Source organism: Rhinichthys klamathensis, unplaced genomic scaffold (genome assembly GCF_029890125.1).
Source record: "Rhinichthys klamathensis goyatoka isolate OS25496 unplaced genomic scaffold, OSU_Roscu_1.1 h1tg000552l_1, whole genome shotgun sequence".
Lineage (NCBI taxonomy): Eukaryota > Metazoa > Chordata > Actinopteri > Cypriniformes > Leuciscidae > Rhinichthys > Rhinichthys klamathensis.
The window spans coordinates 186,472-209,727 of record NW_026607022.1 but is presented as its reverse complement, the minus strand read 5'-3'; the positions used below and the strand labels follow the sequence as shown (position 1 = coordinate 209,727).

The 23,256-nt window shown below is 42.2% G+C and overlaps 1 protein-coding gene across 31 annotated transcripts in view; it reads right to left on the bottom strand.

Moving 5' to 3' along the window:
* Positions 1–3,076: 3,076 nt before the first annotated feature.
* The window catches only part of ptprsa (protein tyrosine phosphatase receptor type Sa), a 166,258-nt gene continuing 146,078 nt past the window's right edge, over positions 3,077–23,256 (bottom strand). For all 31 annotated transcript variants that reach the window (XM_056239060.1, XM_056239059.1, XM_056239063.1 and 28 more), the window contains 12 exons: positions 22,823–22,920; positions 19,882–20,005; positions 17,537–17,712; positions 16,043–16,162; positions 14,108–14,262; positions 13,512–13,797; positions 11,284–11,462; positions 11,068–11,194; positions 10,860–10,985; positions 8,197–8,351; positions 3,643–3,778; positions 3,077–3,527 (listed from right to left, as the gene is read on the bottom strand). In XM_056239060.1, the coding sequence (XP_056095035.1) occupies positions 3,459–3,527; positions 3,643–3,778; positions 8,197–8,351; positions 10,860–10,985; positions 11,068–11,194; positions 11,284–11,462; positions 13,512–13,797; positions 14,108–14,262; positions 16,043–16,162; positions 17,537–17,712; positions 19,882–20,005; positions 22,823–22,920 (1,751 nt within the window). In that variant the 3' untranslated portion in view covers positions 3,077–3,458. The remainder of the gene's footprint in view (positions 3,528–3,642; positions 3,779–8,196; positions 8,352–10,859; positions 10,986–11,067; positions 11,195–11,283; positions 11,463–13,511; positions 13,798–14,107; positions 14,263–16,042; positions 16,163–17,536; positions 17,713–19,881; positions 20,006–22,822; positions 22,921–23,256) is intronic.

The window sequence follows — 23,256 nt, the reverse complement described above, 5'->3', positions numbered from 1 at the left end:
ATATTGGTTCTTCATTATTTGCACGCTAATTAATTCGTTTGGCTCCTGTTGTCAAAAGGTCCAACGTCCTTTGCGTCAGGACAAACTTCTGAGCACCTCTGCCGTCGTAGATGTTGGAGATCAGTCCGATAAGTCCAAGTGTACGAGTGTCCATCGCGTTTTCCCTCCCGAGGAAAAGTTCGCAAAACTCCCAACAGTTTAAAAGGCAGCGTTGAAATTTCCAGATTCCAAGTTCTCTCGTACTTCGTCCCTTAACGGAAAATCCTCAAGAGTAAAAAAAACAAAAACCCAAATGACCGAAACATGGCATGCATCTGTAAACTTCTAACGCTTTGCAATGAACTACCAATTTAAATAAAAGATGGAACACAGAGGCAGTGGTGAGAGAGGGCGTGTCTTTATACTAGCGATAATGGCGTGAAGCTAATCACCAAACACGCTACCAATCCAAGGCAATTCGCTCTCGCTGTTCATATGGCATTTTATAGGCACTGGGCACACTAGTCCTTCTTAATCCGAATCTCACTCAAAATGAGGAAAACACAAAATGATTACTGCTTTAGGCTTAAAACGGGATTCATTTTGAGGTGAATCTCATGAAACATTTCAATGAGAAATTATATTTTGCTTGGAGAAGGCCAAGTCTATTTTTGAGACCAGTAGGATCCAGTAAGTCTTATTGGTGAAGGAGAAGCGTTGTGATTTCTCTCACCACTGGACTGCAGTGTGTGGAGGCTAAGATAAGAATAAAAAGTGAAGAGTTGGGGAAAAAATAAATGAACAAATGGATCAGGGGAAAAAAAAGAGGAATGAAGGGAAGAGAGATAAACAGAGCTGTTAGCCCGAGACAAAGCTTCTTTCAAAACTGTGGAAGGTTCCCATTAGCATAAACTTTTTTGTTGTTGTTTGTTTATCTCAGTATTGTTCAAAGACATAAATCTTGTGGGTCAAATTATACAAATACATATAATATATATTTGTTTATTTACAGGCATTATATTTAGGATCATAGTTGATATCTAACAAACGATCAAACATTCGGTGGTTTGAAAAGTAAAAAAAAAACAAAAAACATAAAAGATTCCAAAAAATGAAAGCTTTCACAACGATGGGTTGTAACAAAATTAGAGTTTTTTTTGTTTGTTTTTTTAGTAAAATTTGGAAAGTACAGTTTATTGTATTTTTTTTGTTCAATTCAATATTTAGCAAACCAGTTCTACATCTTTTATAAAAGTAATACTTCAGTTAATACTAGTACTATTGATGAATAACAATAGAATTGAAATCGTAATCCATCCTTCGTTATTGGGTAACAGGAAGTCAAAGTTCTCCCCGCAATGATTTATGGGAAATCTCTGCATTTCTGAAAAAAAAAAATGCATTTCCCAAACTCTTTTAAGAAATAAAAACAGAAACAAAAAAAATGATCAATAGAAAGTCATTCATGATTTCATACACACAATAATTTCATGGTGGTATAAAAATGAGTGCCCACTTCAAAAAAGAAAAAAGGCTATTCATATGAAGATTTGGATACATCTTTATATTCTGCATTTAAATATATTGTGAGTGTGTATGTATACATTCATGTCCCATTCGTCTATGTATACATGCACACAAACACATCTCACGTAGCATTTCTACAGTGAAAAAATAGAATGTCTTTTAACATAATATGAGCAAAATGAGCATTATTTTTCTTGCTAATAAAAAAAATTAGTACGGTATCTTTGTTAAAAAAAAAAAAAAAACTAAACCAAGAAATAAATCAAAAGTTTGTTAAGTAAGGAGATAATAGTCATAATAGTCAAAATAATACAACAGTAATGTATTTTCTTTTCCCTATGATGTTACAAGAATAAGGCTTTTTGGAAATAAGATTACACACGGCTCCTTTCATTCTCTCACCAATCAGAACACTCCAAGTTCAAGCATTCTCCAGAACAGCCAATCAGCGCTGACTGCGGAGAGGAGACCCCTCCCCCTCATACGCATATGCATGAGCAGGTAAAACAAGTCCCACCTACAACGACAGATTCACAAGATAGTTGTACCGCAATTTCATGACGCAAATACAAGCCCGTTTCTTGCTCTTCGTTAGCCAAAATCCATTGAAGAATCACCTCCCCGAAAATAAACGCAAGTAATCCCAAAGTAACCAGGAATGGGTCGTTTTGATGACGATGGTGATGATTAAATAAAGTTGGGTTTCATCCTGGGCGACCGTTGGGGCATAAGGAAATGGATTGAGAGGTGGGACCAACACACGTAATCACACTATCGCACACTTCATCCGTTAAATCGGACTCTTCACATGTACACGTACAGCATAATGGAGCGAAAGCAGCATGTTTGGTATCAAGAGCAAAACGAAACCAAAAAAAAACATAGTTGTAAGATAAAAAGTTGGTTGAAACGATGGCAATGAACGTTGGTCACTGGGGACGTACAAGACGTAGCCACGCATCCCCTATCCGGTGCGCCAAACACATGGTGTACGTCAACGGAGAGACCAGTCAGTTGTAGTCGCCAAAGAAACTTGAGACTTCAGTGGTGGTTCCTCTGGTCCTAATCTCCATTTGACCCAAAAGTTCAAGCTCCCATTGGCTCTTAACACGACGGACATGGAGCTACATTGGTAGAAAGGTTTTCTAGCATGTCCTTGAATGCACTAAAGAAACGGATGTGTTTACGGGATGCGATTAGGTTTCAACCATTTCCTTAAATGCCTCAAGACGTGTTTGGCGACACTTGTCAGCTCCAGTGGTTTCAAAAGGAGGGTTACTTTCTCAAGTGGATGAACGGTTCGCCTCGAATTGCTCTAAAGTGGCTCCCAATTTTGTCCGAATGGCAACATGTCACAAGAAGAGGCTTGAACCCAAGACGTGAGCAGCAAAATAAGTCTTGTTTGTACCCTTCCTCCAACTTCTCCATTGAATACAGACGTCACTGATGTCCACGGCTAGACTGACAGATGTCCGTTTTAGTAAACAAGGATTTCAGATGCCAACCAACCAAATCCCCAACCATTTAGGTACTCATCATCTATCGGTGTAGTTTATTTGTGTTTAACTTTTCCTTAATTTTCTGTCTTTTTGTTCACAGAGTTAGTTTGGAAAGAAACTATGTTTGTCCTCCACACCAGAACACTTGAGGTAAGGTTAGTGGTCCGACGCCGACATCATTCCCACCCTCCAGCCTGAGCCAAAACGTTTGGTTCCTCCATCATGAGCTTGGGATGTTGAAGTGTTTGGGATCCGTTTGCGCTTCTCCAGTGTTGCTGTCTGATTGGGGTTTCTCATGACATGTTTTGATTGGTTCCAAAAGACGATTCGTTGAAAAAAATTGAATGAATTTTGTATAGTTGTCATCGTTTCATGTTTTCAAGCAAGTTTTTATGGCTCAGGAGGCTGTTGGGGGAGGGGGATTGTGGGGCAGGGGGGAACAAAAATGGCTTTTTACGTTGCATAGTGATCAAAACTTCCAAGGTACTCCAGAGCCGCCTGATAGCAAAACTGGTACTCGTCCTGTAGAGGAAAACGCAAAGACGTCAGCATAAACGCTCGCTATTACTTCAAATCGCCAGCCATTCGGCTATTAAACAAGGCGATCTGCATTAAAACAGAAGCTTTAGACTCTCACCTCTGTTTGCACCATTGCTGGCCGTTGCGTTCTCAACATTTTGACCGTTTGGAAGATGTCCACCACACCCTCGTAACGCATTCGCTCCAGCACGATGCTTAGCGTGATGAAGACCCCGGTCCGCCCCACACCGGCACTGCGTTGAGGAAAACATGGACAGTTTGTTAATGTAACTGCTAATATCTTTCTGAAAGGTATTATCAAACAATATGTTGTCACATGAGAAATATTTTCTGCAAAAATCATTTTCACGATTACCCTGGGAAAACCCAGACAACTTCCGGCAAATTTAGATTTGCTCTGCAAGTTAGTCTGGTTAAAGAGCTCATTCAAGCCCATTTCCAATCCGTCGAAATCGAGGCACCAATCAGAAACGTTGGGGCGGGCTTTACACGATGACGACAGCGCTGGGATTTTGAAGCAGATTTTGTAGCCTACATTACAAAGATGGATGCCACCGTCGAACATCACTCGTTCGAATCAGCTATCGCGTCTGTTTTAAGCGATTTGAACGTTTCCTTTTTGTTAAAAACCGAGCAAAGAACAACACTCGGAGATGTTTCTCCGCCGCTCTGCATACGTCATCTCCTTCATCGCTCTGATTGGGTTTAGGTCTATCCGCGACGTCCGTTGGTGACGCCCCTCTGGAAATGATTTGTCTATGACGCTTTGCCAGACCATAACTCAGTTACAACTGAGAATGGTCTGATTTTAACCAGACTATTTCATGATTGGTTTTCTAGTGGAAACATCGAAATATCATTGAAACAAGATGCATTTACTTACAAACATAATTGCATAACATTTGAATTGTGTTACTGTCCTGTGTTACTGTTATTGTCGTACTATTAAAATATCTTATTTTAGGTGCAAATATGTGTTTGGAACGGGATATTAGCAGACTGCTATATTCCATTAGTTTACACCGACAATTTTTGGTTACACTTTATCTTAAGGTGACGTAGTTACATTAAACTTACTCAAATAAGTACTGAGCAATATTGATTAATTACGTGTACTTACTATAGAGTTGTGGTTAGGGTTTGGCTTAGGGTTAGTTTCTTGTAACTATGCACAATTTATTGTTATTACTATAGTAAATACATGTAGTGTAACTACGTCACCTTAAGATAAAGTGTTACACTTTTTTTTTTTTAAATTAATATGTGAAATAGTATGCACTGCAGTATTGTTGTCACATGACCTCACTAAATTGCATCCAGTTAAGATATCAGAAATATTTTTTTTGTGCTTTTAATCCATTTTTTAACATAATTAAATAATACATCAAGTGGAAATATTTTTTGTGCTTTTAATCCATTTTTTAAACATAATTAAATAATAAATAAAATGAATAATGTTAAAAACGAATACACAATAAATAACAAATATAATAAATAAACAAATAATAAATAAGGAAATATGAAAAATAAAAAATAAAACAAAATACTTGTAAAATAGTAAGAGCAGAAATAAATATTTGTTTGCACTTTTAATCATTATATATATATTTTTTTAATTATCTAAAAATAAACACAAATAATAAGTAAAAATAATACAAGTAAATTTGAAAAAAAACAACAACAAAACAAAACAATATAAGTAAAAAATATAAGTAAATTTGGTCTGACCACAAAATAAACAAGGGAGATTATAAAAAAAAAAATCATTGTATTGTGTATCCATTCATTTGTCACACTGCAAGTGCATTGTGGGATACAGATATTGTATATATACGGCATGCTACATTATTTCAGGAATTCACCTTACCGCCATCTACATAAACAGCAGAACGCTAGAATAAAGCACAGGCGTTTGGTTTGAACGAGCGCACACATGCTAAGCTGCTCTCGCTGTGACAGCGCTGGAAATAGGAGGCGTCCTAAGTCTGATTTTTCAAGGCTGCCTTCATAAGCTGCTTTGGCACCGAGCGATTTCACCAAGCCAACAATAATTGATATGACAACGGGCTTATTTTTCCCTTTGCCTCCACTTTGGCAAGATTGAAAGTGACAAAATGGCTTGTAAAAGTGGGGAGGGAGGCTGATCGACTAGGGAGCCAATCACAGCGCAGCGTTGTGATGACGCAAGAGTTCGGGAATCTAATGAAAAGCCAGTTTGGACTCTCACGACAGTGACTGTCAGGAAAACAAAATGCTTTTGACGGTCCTGTCCGTCCATGATGCCAGAATCCTACAGAAAGGGGGCAGAAGAAAGGAAAAGAAAGAAAGAAGTGGCTCCCTTGGCTCTCAGACTTCACCGAAGCGCTGGTTAAATAGATAGACTTTCAAATCTGACAGGCGTGAAGGAGCAGTGAATGAGAGGATTTACACTTCCATTCAGTGTACGTAATCATGCAATTAATGACAAAACCATGTGGCTCTATTAGATATCAAATCTGGGGGAGAGATGGATGGAGACGAGAGAAGATTAAAGAAATAGTTGATACGACACTGAAAACCGTCACCATCGTGAAACACAAAAGGTGCAAATTTGATTGATTTGAATTCATTTAATAATCTTTTCTTTTTTTTAGTGGTTTCAATTCACTTGACAAGCAAAACTGCAGAAGATATTACGATCTGAATGAAGTGTTTATGTATTATTCTTGAACCATAAGCTCTTATTTGAAGTAAAAGTATACTTAATCTTTTCTACACTGTAATAAAAAAAGATTTTTCGAAGTTGTAAATAAAACGAATGTTATTGGAGTATGTTTTATGAAAATACTATTTCACGTTTAATTCATTGAGTTTCTTGCCGTTTCTTTGTGTTTGTGAAATTTACTAGCAAGAAAAAAACGAGATGAGCAGAATCAATCAAAATACATTCTTGAAGTCTTGATATTTTGCTTCTCAAGTCGTTTTAATGATGTTTAGATGTTTTCACTGGAAAACAAGACTGATTTAGAAAGATTTTTTTTTGTTTTGTGATGCAATGCTGATCTAAAAAGGATAAAAAAAACCCCACCATGAAATCATGTCTCTGATGGAGAAGCGGTGGAGAGAGAGAGCGAGCGAGAGAGAGAGAGAGAGAGAGAGAGCGAGAGAGAGAGAGAGAGAGAGAGAGAGAGAGAGAGAGAGAGAGAGAGAGAGAGAGAGAGAGCGAGAGCGAGAGAGAGAGATAAAAGGCCAGTGAAGACTCCAGCCTCCTGCAGCTCTATAAACACAGATGTGTGTGAATGACGTGTGTGTGAGCAGAAACAGATGAGAGCGATCACTGCGTCTGGAGTGTGTGAGTGAAACAGCAGCGCTGACGGACGACAGGATCCTCAGAGGAGTGAGAGTTACAGCAGCAAACAGAGAGTCTGTACAATATCAGTGTAACAGCTTATCTGAACACACACACACTCTCTCTCTCACACACACACACACACACACACACTCGCACATTCAGTCACACACACACACACACACACACACACACACACACACACACTCGTACACTCAACTCACACTGACGCACACACACACACACACTCGCACATTCAGTCACACACACACTCGTTCACTCAACTCACACTGACGCAAACACACACACACACATACACACACACACACACACACACAAACACACTCTTAACTTGCACACTCATTCAGTCACACACACACACACGCTCGCACGCACTCTCACTCACACTGTCACACACACACTCACTGACTTACACACACTCATACACACTCGGACATTCAGTCACACACACACACACTCGTACACTCAACTCACACTGACGCACACACACACACACACACTCGCACATTCAGTCACACACACACACACACACACACACACACACACACACTCGTACACTCAACTCACAGACGCACACACACACACACACACACACACACACACACACACACACACACACACACACACACACACACTCTCAACTTGCACACTCATTCAGTCACACACACACACACACACACACACACACACACACTCTCAACTTACACACACACACACGCTCGCACGCACTCTCACTCACACTGTCACACACACACTCACTGACTTACACACACTCATACACACTCGTACACTCAACTCACACTGACGCACACACACACACACTCTCACAGTCACACACACTCAACTCACTTACACACGCACACACACTCTCAACTCACACACACACACACGCTCGCACGCACTCACTCACACTGTCACACACACACTCACTGACTTACACACACTCATACACACTCGTACACTCAACTCACACTGACGCACACACACACACTCACAGTCACACACACTCAACTCACTTACACACACACACACACACACTCTCAACTCACACACACATATATATGAAAATATAGAAAGAAAATAATTTAAATGTTTTAATGTAAATTTTTCTCTGACTATATATATAATCAAGCTTGTATTTGCACACACAGGTTTCTCCATCTATACGTAAACAGAACAATATCGTGTGGATGAATGCTAATATATTCGTCGTTCTTTGAGTGAACGAGCCTTCAAAGCTTGACTAAAAGCCACAGAAGCCTTGATGTTATAGGATGAGATCATGTTGGTGTGTGTTCTCACCTGCAGTGGACAGAAATGGGCCCGTCCTGGCCAAACTGCTCCTTAGTTTTATGCACCTGGCCAATAAAGTCAATGAATCCCTCTCCTGATTTGGGAACGCCTTGCTCCGGCCAATCAGTGAACTGGAACTGCCGTACGGTCCTGGACTGGCCGTCCTGTGAGCGAGAGAACAAACACACACAGATACGTAAACGTCAAGACGAGTCCCGTCTGTTCCTTTAACTCGAGCACAATCCCGCCGGACGCTGACAGATACGGGAGAAGCCGCGGCAAACATCTCCTCTCCGATCTGAGCCGACTCCACACCCTCTTGTTGTTTTTTTCTCCCGTCTTTGGCTGGAATAACTCTGGGTTAAGGGAAATCGATGGCGCGTCTGCCGTGACGAGCGTCGTCTCGTGGAGACGCTGCTAAATGGAGTGATCCGGGCGGGTGATCGATGGCGCGACTCGAGGTTTGGAGAAACCCAGCGGCTCCGGCACTGACGGATGAGAGGACGAGAAAGCAAGCAATCGAAGGGAAGCTCAGGCAGAACGAGGCACAATTAAATCGTGCAGAAGGGGCTGGAAATATTCACTCATCCCTGCTGTGAAGAGAGGCTGACGGATCCCAGTCCGAACTCAATCACAGGCTTTGTGGATCACACATGCATTACGGAGTCCATTTCCTCTACATTTCAATTTCCTAGGCTGGGCGTTTTTTATTTTGCTTGTGTTCAAACTACAGGTTTCGATTAATCCAATGAATTTTCATTTTGTTCATTAAAACACCCGCCAATTATCAAATGAGTAAACCAATAAAACACGCACCAATTATTTTTAACTCTACTCTACAAAATCATGGTTCTTCCAGAACAAACACATGAACATCAATATACAGTCAAACCAAAAATGATTCAGACACCATTTTACTAGCGTTTGCTATAGTTCATTTCTGTAAGTGAGGAGAGCAAAATAAAGTAAACTGTGACATATTATACCCAAAAATGCTTCATACAGAAAACAATTTGATAATTTATCCAAAAATTTGGGACCAGAAATGATTCCTCCACTTTGAACTGAAGTGTGTTTTCTGTAATTGCTAATGCTCTTTTTACACACAGACTGAACAACATGAAGCATTGCTTGGTCACTGGTTGAGCTAAACTGGTATTATCTAATTGTGTAGTTAAATTTAACAGCTGACAGATATTCAACATAATTCATGTGTGAGAGTCTAACAGAAGGACGGACAAAACCAGTCAAATATCCACTGAGTTCTTGACATGTTTTATTACCATTTTCTAAACTATAGTGAATAAACTGAGATAATGTGAGAAATGTTGAAGCCGTCTGAATACATTTAGGTTTGACTGTATTTACTGAATATTGTCAGTGTTGGCCAGGCCTGATGGAGTCGTTCCTCTTTCTCTTCTGATCAATTGAAACAAGCAGTTTGTATTTGCTGCAAAAATGAAGGGTGAAAGAAACCGAGGCGGAAAAGAGGCCGAACCGAATTGTGCGCACACAACCTACAGGTCGAGCGGTGTGTGTCCAATCGTGTGATTAAATACGTGCATCCTCCCATCATGCCTCAGCCCAGGCCCCGCCTCCACCAGTCGGCTCTGATTAAAGTTCTCATTGATTCGGCGGGCCTCGCTCTGCAGGCTGATTACTGGAGAGTCTGTCTGGATGATTCAATCACAATTAAAGTGCTTGGCTGGAGTGAGCGACGCTCGGGATGCTCATTTCGTCTCGGGCGCGCGTTTGCACGTACGGTGACAGTCAGAGTGTTTGGCTTTAGCGGTTTTCTGGAAAGACACTCGACTGATGAGGGCTCTAGTCGTTCAGTGAGAGCTTCTGATAACGGTCAGCTGATGGGATATTCACAGACTCATAAAAAGCACAATTACAATATGGCTACAATATGTCTTTTTCTCCTAAAACACTTCGTAATCTGTATAATCGTCAAAAATGTGCAATATATACAAAATGCAACAATTATTTCGGACTATACATCAAATACCATGTTTTTACCATGATTTACCATGGTTTTTTACACATACATCCCACATTCTTTGCAAGTACCTATCACATAAATACCATGGTATATGAATATGATAATCATTCAGTACCATGGTATATGAATATACCACGATATTACCATGCCTTTTTGCCTAAAAGATTCCCAGGAAACACTATGATATTCTTTGTTGTACCTTGGATGGTACCATGGTATTTGAATATAGTAACATTTAGTACCGCAATGTCAATGTGCCATGTTATTTAGATTATTTCAAACATGGTACCACGGTAATACTGTGTTTTTTTTGGACATGTACCATTCTTTACAAAAATACTATATGGGTACCATGGTAGAGTGATGGGATCAGATGGTAATACTATTACTTTGACAAATACCATGGTACTGAAATTCATGGTAAATGTCCAAAATACCATGGTATTCACTGAAACATTTGTTGTAGGATCTACTTTGAAACAATTTTCACTGAGAAATTGATAGTAAATTTCACAAATAATTATAAAAAAATAGCAAGTAGCATGAAATTTTGAATTAGACAGACTGAAATATTTATTTTCAACATAAAATAATAATTGTTTACCATGTGAATACCTTTCGTAAGGTGTATGAACATTCAGTTTTAGTGGTATTTTTCAGGACTCACCCGGGCATCCGTCACTTTAAACTCTCTGAGGATGTACTGTGGCATGTTGTACTCCGCCATGGGATCCACCACAAAGTACTGATATCTAGCCGAGCGCTCCGCCGGCCAGTACTGGTGACACTTTTCCTGCGAAAACACGTCAAAGCACAATTAAATGACATCATCCGGAAGCCAAAAGCCGCTGGTCTTGAAGAAGAGCAACACTCACTCGGCCCATCTCCCTCAGTTTGGTCAGCATCACCACAATGGTGGAGTTGTTCTCCCACAACATCCTCCAGAAGTCCTCGGTGGTCTCCGCTAATGGGCCCTGTGTGGCTATATACGCCTTCTGTTGTCTACAGGAAAGATAAAGTCAATCCCAACTAATTAAAGGCAGCAGGATTGGCAAAACAAACGACTTCTGGCTGCTTCACTGTCGGCGTACCTGTATCCGTCGATAAAGCTGGAGTTGATATAGTCAGACCCTTCCAGCCCTCTGATTGGCTGCAGGCACACTCGAGTTGTCTCGTACGGCATGATGTTGACCAGGCGGTTTTTAAATTTGTTGCATGGCAGATTGGCACTTATGAATCTGGATGTGTGGGCTTTGGAGTTCGCCAAACGCTGTGGGAAGAGAAAGACACAAACATGAGAATTAAATTGAGCCAATTTCCAACACGGATATTTCAGCTTGAAGGGCACGACTAGCTTCATGGGAATCTCAGACACTCATTCTGACTTTTTATTTTTGGTCTAATGGCTCTATTTTTTTCCACTCCACCTGTTTGTCTCAGACGGTCTATAACCGGGAAAGACTGGATGACCCAGTTTACTTGTGGTTGCAGGAACCTGTCATCGCTCGATTCTGTTATAATTAACAAAAAAACAAACATTTTTCGTCCATCAGGTCGCATGAAACCCTGCTCCAAAAAACTGGAAACTCAGGCAAAACTTGGGTGACAATCAGCGAAATGGGTCACTGTCACTTTTAGGATGCCGTTCAACATTGTGACAGGACACCACCGTTTTGTACAGACACATACACCTCGTACTCTCATGTCATGATCCAAATTAGAGCTTGTAACCATCAATTAGCATCAACCAGGCCACAGTACCCGCAATTCTTCTCCGTTTCTAGGTCAGTTGTCTGGAAGGATTGTCTCCCTTTAACCGGACGAGCCTGGCACATCCAGAAACTGTGCCTTGCTCTCGCTCGCTCTCTCTCTCCTATGTTCTGCCAGGTAATGCCTTTGCCCCTATATAAATCCATTCAGCTCCTGCTCCAGGCCTAGTCTTTCTCTCTTTCTTTCAGAAGCGGCCACTGGCTGTTTGTCTTTCCTTTGAGTCTTTGAGTAGCTTTCAAAGAGGGACCTGGAAGGGCATGAGGCATTCCGGTGGGAAGCGGCAGCCATGAACCGAGCTCTTGAAATAATAAGCACGCACACACACTTTAGCTGGCTGGTTTAGCGGTCCGCATCGAGTTTAAAAGTGGTTTGTGATATGGTTAGCCCAATTACTCAGGCACCTTATTAACACTTACATAGAATCATCTCTCATACTGCCGTTGGGAAATATTCTATCCCTGTTGAATCCTCTCCTTCCACGTAAATAGGATAATAAATATCTTTTAAATTATGTCATATATCAGATTATATAACATAACCTACAAATGGTCAAATTAACTTATTCTCAGCTTGTTAGCTAACTAGTTACCTTATTAGTGCATACTGCTCTTTTACCTGCCAGACTAGCAAACCGCTAACTGGCTAGTGTGCCATCTTATCATACCTCTAGCCGATTAGCCTGATAGCTTAGCATGCCACTATTTGATTCTCTGGCTAGAAATGCATACCACTACCCAATTATCTTGCCACTTCGATGTTCACAAGGATTTATGTGAGGAACTGATTCTAACTAATTGGAAAACCAATTCAGACCTTTTACTAAGCAGTTTGACGATACCTTTAAAAAGAACCAACTCACTCATTCACAAATTGGACATCGCTAATTGAGATTTAGCTGACAGAAGGGCTATGCTACTGAAAAGTTAAATATTTTTCGAAAATGGCAATGGTACAACCTTGATACTGAGACCTGTTGCTCAACTAATTGCTTTGCAACCCCGTTACCGCTAGTGCCCGACACTGCTCCCTGAGCTGGTGAGCATTACTTTGTTCCAGGCTAAAGAAAGAGACACAGAATGAGTGACAAAGCCAGAAAGAGGGGAAAAAACAGGAAAAAAGTAAAGGCTTTTCAAGGTCTTAGAGGCCAGAAACCTGCAAGAGTGTTTAAGTTGCCAAATAGAACCCACAATCCCTGTCTGCTAATTACCGAACGCATCCGCTTCTCCTTCATCGGGTGTTAATTACCCTTCCCAGAATCCCTCTCTGGCTGTCTTCAACTCAGCGACAACTTTCAGTCGTCTCTGTCACAACTAGAGCTTGATTTTCACATCTGCATCCTCGGAAACAAAAACATGCCCCCGAGAGAGACAGAATGTTATTAACTGTCCTATGTGGCACATTCGATTATCTTGCACCCTCCAGATCAACACCTTCCAGAGCATCTCGTCTGATGAGTTGCAATTAGAGGTGAGGACTACTTTTGCTTGGCTAGTTGCACACAATAAGACTCTATCTTTGGTGTTCCCTAATTGCAATGTCTTCTGGTTACCTTAAACTCCAGTTCCATGCCGCTGACGTGCTCTCCGGCCTCCACCTGCGCCAGCTTCTGGATGTAGGAGAAGAGGCTTCGTGCCGCCACCTCCGTGTTCCCACAGGCGACGGCCTCCAGAAGGGCATCGTGGATGAAGCTGTACTGGTCTTCCGTCTGCACCATGTAGTTCCTCTGGGAGCGCATGAGGGTCACATGACCATAGATGTCTACCGTCTTCTCGTGCTTGATGCGTTCTAGCATAGCGTCGATCACGATGAAGCAGCCTGTGCGGCCCACACCAGCACTGAAAGCACATGTTGTATAAATCAGGGATGAAAGAAAGTTGCAGGCAAGTTTGGTTCCCTTTCGAATGGGAACTCGCACTGTGTCCCCTAGAGGACACTATGGGGAATGCCCATAGCGTCCTCTAGGGGACACAGTGTCTCGTTCCCCTTCTCAGGGAACCATGGTTACATGCGTAACCTGGGAGGTTTTCTTTGCTAAGGACCACAGGGGACATCAAACTTGACTGCAACTGTATGAACAACTAGACTTGCCCTAGACCTAAAGTTTCCGGCTTCAGGAGCCTTGAGAAGTAGGAACAGGATTCAGACCTGCAGTGGGCAATGATGGGACCGGCGTCCGGTGGATTGCAGGTTTTCACCCTCCTGAGGAAGGCCAGGAACGGAGTGGGGTACTCGGGAACGCCGTGGTCCGGCCAGGCGGTGAACTGGAACTGTCGAACCTCTCGCTTTTCACTAGAACCATTCTGAAACGAGAGCAATTGCCTTTATTCTAAGTCCTATTGGTTATATAGTGATACATCTAGTCCTAGTTCTAGTCATGCATGATTTAATTGTGTTAGCATAGTCAAGCACCTTACAAGTCATGCTAGGTTGACATGAGATGGTGGTACATGTGTTCTAGCATCGCCTTGTGTCACCAAAATGTCTTCTACATTGTATTTCGAGAGAGCCAGGAACATGTCTGCTGCATAGGACATTTCGGCAAGAAGCGGGAGAGACATCAGTGTCCTGCTAGTTCCACTGCTAGCATTTATTTCTCATCCTGGACATCTTTAAAGGGAGGTTTTGCATTTCAATGTCGCTGCTGTTTCAACAGAGGCTCCCTTTGAATAAATGAATAAATAAACGATGTAATTAAGAGCAAACTGGCCCAGTTTTGCCGGATACTTTTTTTCTCTGGCTGTCGTCTGCAGGCTGTGTTTCTCTGCAGTGGATGGGCTTGTGCAGGATTGTTTTTAAGAATTCATGACTCTGGTTTTACTGTATGTGCGACTGCAGGATATGCACACACATAAATAAACCTCAGTGTTCCGGCGAGTGTGTGTGTGTGTAAGGGTTGTAAGCAAACTCTGACTATTCAGCCATGCAATGCAATACAACAAACTGTGGAGCAACAAAAACACACCTCATCTGTATTCAAAGATGTCCCTTTAGTACAGACACGGCTATACGACTAAATAAGCCATTATGTTTAATCTAAACTGTCCAAGAAGACAATTTAATTGCTTATGCATAGCTCAGGAGATCTCTTGAGATCTTTTCTGTAACTAGTGGATTACTGGGGTTTTTCTTTCTGGGACAAATCAGAGAATATCCAATTACTGTCCGTGCTGTCTAGGAGAATCAATTGAGATATTGAAGAGATCTCATTTCTCTTTCCAGTGGGTTTAAAACGAAAGCTTAATCCCGTAACCATGAGCACACTCTTCATGCTCTGTATGACAGTCTCTCTTTAATCAATGCTTCGGCTCGTGTCTTATGGGCGCCCTTCACTACAGTAAAAGCTCAATCCATTTTAATTCACGTTATGGTCTGACCGTGCAACTCGCTGACCCCTCTCTATTCCTCTTCCTCCCTTCCAACCACTTCATGTTTACTTGACCGCTGTGCCGTCTGGGATGCCAATTTTGCAAGGAGTCGTTTTGCTCTGGCCACTTAGCTAAGTGCCTCTCTTTGGCAGGCGTAACATTAAAAGATGATGGATGTGGAACGAGGAGATTATAAAAAGATGCGCGTGTGTTGGTGCACGCAGTGGAGATGAGAACCCGGTGAGGGTTACGGAACAAATGTCTCGTTCGCCTCAACCGTTTGCAATTATCCTGGTTGCGTACGTCTGTCGGGGCCCTAAAGCGAAACAGTGTAATGTGTCTGCTCCAAAGTCCAGAGGGAAATAACGGGCCCATTCACAACGTAAAACTCTTTAAAACAGCTAAAGCAAAGTGTTCCTGGAGCAGGGAGCGCACTTATCTCAGAAACACCTTTTGTGTAGACCAAGGGTGTCCAATCGTGCTCCTGGAGGGCCACGGTCTTGTGCAGTTTCGCCTAAAAAACACCTGCCCGAAAGTTTCTAACAATCCTGAAGAACTTGATTAGTTTAATTAGGGTTGGAGCTAAACTCTGTAGGACACTGGCCCTCCAGGAGTAGGATTAGGCACCCCTGCAGTAGACAGTGCCTGGCTGTTTTCTTTGATATGAGATCATGCTAGGTGGCACTATTAGACAGCTGGACACAAAAAGTCTTACCTTGTGTAGGGAGAAGGTGCGCACGCAGAAGGTGGCGAGTTCGATGGTGTCCAAGAGCGTCACCTGAATCATACCGTAGGTCTCCGTCCCTCTGCTCGGCCAGTACTGGTCGCACTTTATCTGCAGAGGGTGAGGGAACGTTAGCTTATCTGATGTCATTCAGGTTGGTTTATCTGTCTTTATTGGATGTCGTTGACTCAGATTTACCTATACATTTCTATGCAAATTTCAGTGTGCTGAGGAATTACGGTGCTGTTGAACTAAACCTCACCGAGATCCTGCTCATCTTTTTTGGTCAAATAATCATAAGGGAGTCAAAATAAAGCCTTTTCCAAGGACATTTTGATTCTTAAAATGAGAAGTAAGACTTCAAATATTCTCCATACAGATTCACAAGGGTTCAATCCTGCAATCACAAACCCTTCTCTTCTGCCCATGTCAGATCAATTACCTTGGCATAATGTTTTACTTCCCCACTCTGACACCTGGCACACTGACAGACCCCAGGCCTGCCACAGCCCAAATAAAGATTCACTCAATACGGAGCATGGCAAGCAGTCAGGCCGCCCCAGTGCCCTGATGCGATGTGACAGCCCACTGCTTAAAAAATGTGCAGGTTTAATGCGTTCTTTGCGCTTATGCTGCAGATTGAATGGCTCACTGTGATCGCATCTGACAGAGCTCTAATACACCATGTGGCGCCCGCTAAGATGGTGAGAGAGAGCAAGAGGGGGTGTCCTGAGATACTGACTGAGTTTGCTGAGCCTGACAGTCTAGGCTGTGACGGAATCGTCTTCAATGAACTTCTGGACGTTACGGCTGAGGAAGTCTTCAAGATGAGGGCTTCTTAACTTCCTCTCTCTCTCTCTTTGATAGAGCCGAGAGATGATTCCCAGGTTGTTATCGGAGAGCCTATGTCTTTATTTCCCTTTATTTTTCTCCATCCTTTTTTGCTTTCATTCATTCAACCGGCAATGGCATTTCAACTGGAATAATGTCAATTTGTCCAGTATGAAGCTCAGTCTTTTTAACAAGGGTAAAAGAGACGGCCTATTAGCTCTCTTCCACAATCTAGTGAGCTGCATAGCTAGACAGTATTTGAAGGAATCACCAGCACGCTCCGTATGCAAAGGTTGTGTAACGCGTTGTGTCAGGAGGAAAAATAGGGATAGCTCACAGCTGGAGTTATTGCAGAGGCCAGACAGACTCACGGAGGCGATTGGCATCTCACAACTCGCACTTTATTCCCCAATCGAACTTGTGTAACTGTCTGTCACACGTTCTACCGTCCACATCGTTACTTAATAAACAAAATTAGATAAAAATGAGCATCAAACAGAAAATAACCCGCATACATGGGGTGTTCGAGGCGCCCGGCACATACAACACAGACTGCAGACAGTTCAACAGGGAGCGGGCAGCTCTTAAAGCGGCCACACCTGAAAACAATCTGTATTAAGCCACAAATGCTGTCTGTTTTTTGACTAGCCTCACCCGTGACTTCTCCTCCAGTCTGGTCATCATGACCACGGTGGCGGCTCGTTGCTCCCACACCATCCTCCAGAAGTCTCCGAAGGTCTCCGGCAGCGGCCCCTGCGTGGCTATGTATGCATTCTGCTTCCTGTAGCCGTCGATGTAGTTAGCGTTGATGTAGTCGCTGCCTGTGATACCTTGAAACGAAGCATGAAGGTTGGTAACTGTGAAAGTTAGAGTCAGAATGACAGAGACGTTCACTTTAAAAGGGACGCATCATAAAGAAGCAGGATTTGAAATAAGTGATTTTGATTGCTATAACACAAATATTAGAATGTAACATATGACCGATCAGATCTATATACTGACATGTATATATTAAAGTGGCCCTGATTTCACATGCAAAAACAAGGTCTTGTAAAACTACATAGCTGTTTTGGCATAAGAACACTGGAAGAACCTTATGTGTTGACTCTAAAAGTGTGGTCTCTCGACAGTTCCAAAATGGCTGACAATGTTGCTGTGTGAGTCTCCTAACTGGTGAAAAACTTGCTACTCCACTAACGTGATATACAGTCACAGTCTGGTTAGAGGCTATTGCAGAGCTTGTGACAGATATCCATCATAGAAAATAATCCCCATGAAAGAAAAGCCATTGAGCCCCTTCACTGCCTTTTCTCACTTCCTTCCAGCTTTTTCAGCCCTTTCTAGCTCTCTGAGGGCCGGCCAACAGCTTCCACTGCAGCTGATTTAGGGCCAGATGCTATACGATGGGAATTAGGCTGGACTAGGACTAAATCAGCGAGCAGAACCCACGCCGGACCCTGTCTCGCTCTCTTTCTGCCATCGCTCTGGGCGGCCCGCAGTAAATCTCCCATAAAGCAGCCAAACATTCTCCCGTCTAAGCTCAGGATCCGTGAGGCAGCGGGAATAAAGGTAAAGCCCTTGTGTGCTACTGCTAGAGGTAACAATCTTATGGTCTAGATCTCGAGACCTCTCAAAAGCACATGCATGTGGCCTTGGCCCTCAAAATTTGGATCTTAGGGTCTAGTTCTGGGTCTGGATCTCTGCCTTAAAGGTCTAGTCTTGGTCTGGGTGCCAACATGCAGTTCTCATAATCATCATAATAATAATATAGGTGATTTAACAAGCAAATGTAAATGTATATATGATTTGATGTCATTTATGTATGTGGCACAAGCGGTGGGGGATGAATTATGCAACAAGCTCAATACTTAAGGTTTGGGGTTTGTTCAAATCCTCAGTAATTCCATCAATTCTCTGAAACAAGTCACTTGTAATTACACTCGGGGTCCGCACTCGCTTCAGACCTCTGGCAAATAACCTACAAGAGGCATATTTAATTGTACAGTTTATCCAACACAAAAGCTTCAATCACAAACACAGGCCCATGGTGCTAAATTGTTGTTTTCGTGCTTTAACAACGAACAATGAAACACTTGGCTGTGCTCATTTTCTAGCCCCCGCTACGTCGGAGAAAAAGACAAAATTAGCAATCAGGGGGAAAAAAGAATGCCATTAAAAGCCTCTTCCCCCTCTCACAAAGCGATCGCGGGAGTGTTTCGCTTTAGTCATAGCTAAGTGAACAGAGCACGGCTGCCTGCACGAATTGTTCCACCGCTGTGTCTAATGGCGAAATCACTGCACTGTAAAATGGAAATTTCGAACCTGATTAATTTATGCATTTACGGGCGCTGTCTTTGTGATGATTCTGTTACGCTGCGTTATTGCTCATCTAAATTGGGTCGTGGTGAACTGTGGCAAAAATCAAGGTGACGCGACGACGAGGGAGGGAACCCTGGGGAAAAATATCTGTAAACAGCAAAAGAGAGCATTGACAGTCGCCTCTGGATGGGAAAAATATGGGCATTTTACCAACTTAACAGCAGAATCCCTCCTGATTTTCCACTGACGTTTTATGTTTAATCCAAAATCTTGACAGCTTCTATACCTCAGCTGAAGGCACTCTGGGATATGCCTGTGCTCTACACCATTTGCCTGCTGGTTTAATTTTGACTGCATGTGAATTATCTGACTCTTGTTTCTTTTGTGTGTGTGTGTGTGGGAAGAAGAGAAAGTAAATTGATTTATACGGATAAACACTATAAAAAGGTATAATAAAGACATAAAAATGGATGGCGATCCTCCCAAATGCACATGCTAGATCAGGTTCTTCTGTAAGACTTTAGGATACATTTCTCTAAACTGCTTTTTTGTGTGAAGCCAGACGGATCTGTGGGGGCGACAACAAAGTGCAGTCATTCTGGAACCTTTAGGTGCAACGCATTGAGACGGGTTTCTTTTAAAAAAATCTGTGTGTGTGTGTGTGTGCAGTTCTGCCCGACCTTCGATGGGTGCCAGGATTACGCGGGAGTGGTCGTAGGCGATGACGTTGGCGTATCGGTTCTTGGGTTTGTTGACCTCCAGGTTGGAATGCTCCCAGGTGAACTGCTGACCCGGATCGATGGACTGTGGAGAGAAAGTACGGAATGAAACCACCCTCAGGGCTTTTCCCAATCCCTCAGCATCACAGGCATGAATACTAATGTGAGAAGAGAGTGAGTCTGCATCGGCTAGAACATCAGAAGAAGGTGGAGAAACCGAGGAGAGTTCAACTCTCAGAAAGCGGGGTTGAGTGAGGCCACGGGGCCTGGGAGGACTAAAACTAGCGGATGGGAAAGAAATGAGAAAATCCTTCACAAAGCAGCTCAAGATAAACATTCACAACAAGATAAAAGTCCCCGCTTCTGCCGCAATCAGAGCGCACATTAAAGTGTAATTAAAAGCCGTCTGCTATCGTTTTAAAATATTCACGAGCATTCGGCCAGGTAGCTTTGTCGGGACCGTTACGTGGACAGTGAATAATAGCAAAGGAAACGCTGATATAAGAGTCTGCTCCTTCCTGTGAGGGGGTGAATTATCTGGCGCCAGCAAGATAAATGCCACCACATTCCCAATATGAGAATTTCTGAATAAATATTCTATTCCCCTGTCGGGGTAATTTAGTATTCCATTATGATTCCGAGCCTGTTCTCGGGCAATGGCTCCGTCCCAGCTCTTCTAGCTTGAGGGATGTTTTCATTTAGGCGACCATCTCTGCATGCTGAAACTGGGACTAAATAACCCACAATGAGGGGTTTGATGTAACTGTTTACCCTGCGATGATTACAGGCACGAATAACAGAGCACGTATCCTCCGCAGGTTGTCCATGCTCTCGAACACGTCTCTCTTATCATCTACCCTGAAAACCGCCTGTGGGTTTTAACGCATTGGTCTGGATTGGTTTGGTTCTACTCCAAGCCAAATGCCAGACTGTGTTGTAATATAACGGATCACATATGAACGGAATAATCGGGAGTTTGGTAATCCACAGCATGCTTTTGCATAACACCCAGCCCACATCCTCATATCGGACCAAAACTCTTTGCACCTTTTTCTGCTCCACATCAGCATCCATCTCTAATGTTTATTTTTTCCTCTCTAGCCCCGTTTTTAACAAACATCACTCTTTGATTTAACTAGCTATTATTAGCATACTAGTTCACGCTGAAGATCAAACACTACATTCCTTCCATTTTTTTTCCCTTCTAGAGCAGCAGTTCCCAAACGTTATCATCAGCTGACCTCAATTATGCACTTGAAATGCAAGTTTACAGGGTTTTTCAACCTCTCAAATGCATTTCTATTGTAAACCTCTAGGTGTTCCCTTTGAGAAAAATTACTGTGTTTTATTCATGAAGACACAGCAGTTTAAATTTCTTGAAACAATTTATGAAACTCTGAAGCTAATATCTGGTAGAAGGTGACTTTGCTGGATTACGCCATTGTTTACTCACTTTTTGCAGGTAGCGAGGTCAGAAACTAAATATTCAACAATCTACTGCTCAGGCTGCTTAAGAATGACTTTCCTTCAGTTGGCTAGCATATGCAGCGAATGCTAATCTATATGCTAAGCCAATGTCCCAAAAATGATAGCGGGTTGGCTCAACTCAAGCGTGCCCATGTTCCTGCTGAGATATCGGGTCTGGCTCACGCTGGGAGCCATTTAAGATGGCATTAAGCCCCGGGGGTGTTGATGGCAGTGCTGCTGTAGCACACTGTGATTTAAGATGGACGACGACATTTGCACTATGCAAATTAAGGCTGATTCAGCAATAGTAAGGGCTAATCAGCAGCCGCTACATATACGAGCCCAGCACTCCAAACAGAGACATCCGTGCCACTGCAAAACCCCGGGGCACATGAGTAACCGCCATGTGAACAGTACAAAAAAAAATCATCTCAATCTGAATTGGTTTATTAGGAAAACCCACAGGTGCACTGTCTTGAACAGCTTTGCCTTTTTCGTAACACAAAATAGCAGGGCCTAATATTAACACTCACCAAGCACCAAATGAAGGTATGAATCGGTGTTGGCGAGTATATGAAACGGTGTCAATCGCCGTTGGCCAGTAACATTTTTATGAACTCTAACAATGCATGAACGTGAACGCTCGGGACAGTTGATGGGCCAGTGCTGCATCGTCACGAAAGTTAAAGCCGTGACAATTTCCATATTCAAGAGCAAGAAGACATGAAAGGGAGCTCATTTTGTTACTTGCGCGCTGTGTGGATAGCGTGAATACTAAACTGAACTCTCTTTCAACTCTTTTTTGGACAAATTCACACAAAATTATGTAAAAAAACAGTGAGTATCCTAGTAAACAGTCGGTTATGTCTAAAGTGAATGTAAACATTTGAAAAAGTGTGTCAGTATCAGTATATTAGATCTGTACATTCGCTCTTAAAGTGACAGCAGCCTAATAAGGATTCATTAATAAAGATGTTTAATTTATACAATAAAGACTATGCAGTGTTATTTTACATTTGCTTACTTTATTAAATTTCTGTACCTGAAAACTACTTTTAGACATACCTGAAAAACCTAAAAAGCACTGTTTATTTAATTTGTATCTTTTTTATATTGTATTTATTTGTGCTTCTGCCTGTAATTTGATTATTTGTTTTTTATTTTACTACTGACTTAGTACTTTTACTTGTCTTTAATAAATGTTTTAAATTTATAGTAGTTTTAGCTGTGGTCTTGAAATTGGAAGAGAGAATTGTGAATTTTCACTGGAATCTAAAATTTTGATGTCATTACTGCCTGTTTTTGCAAAAACATTTTCATTTCCGGTGAAAGAATATATAATATAAATGATCCTAAGTCACAGACTATTGGCTGGTGTGGCAAAAAAGTTAATTTTATACCCTGCAAATAATATTTTTGCCAAGATATGCCGTACCTCGTACTCCTGGGAGAGCTTCAGGTTGTCGTTGGCCTTCAGTAGATCTGTGTGCTCGGCTAGCTCCGAGATGGGTATGGGAGGGTGGTTCATCATACCTGTGCACCAATCAGGAGAAGAAGACACAGAAAGACAAGGTCATTAAGACCACCATGGCCAAGAAAGGCAGTTAGAAGCAAAATCCCAAATGTTGGTGGAGAATGCGGGATCAGGGGTGGGGGAAGACACCCAAGCAGGTAAGATAATGAGGTGGGACTGGAGTGAGGTGATGTTAGGGACACAGTTAGACCAGGCCAGAGCTCTACATCATCAATCCGTCCAATCAGGATCATCCTAATACAAAAAAGAAAAAGAAAAAAAAAGACTGCCTTTATACAGACAATATGAAGGCAAGGACCTAAGGACCATTGCTAAGGTGCTACAAAAACCCCAGA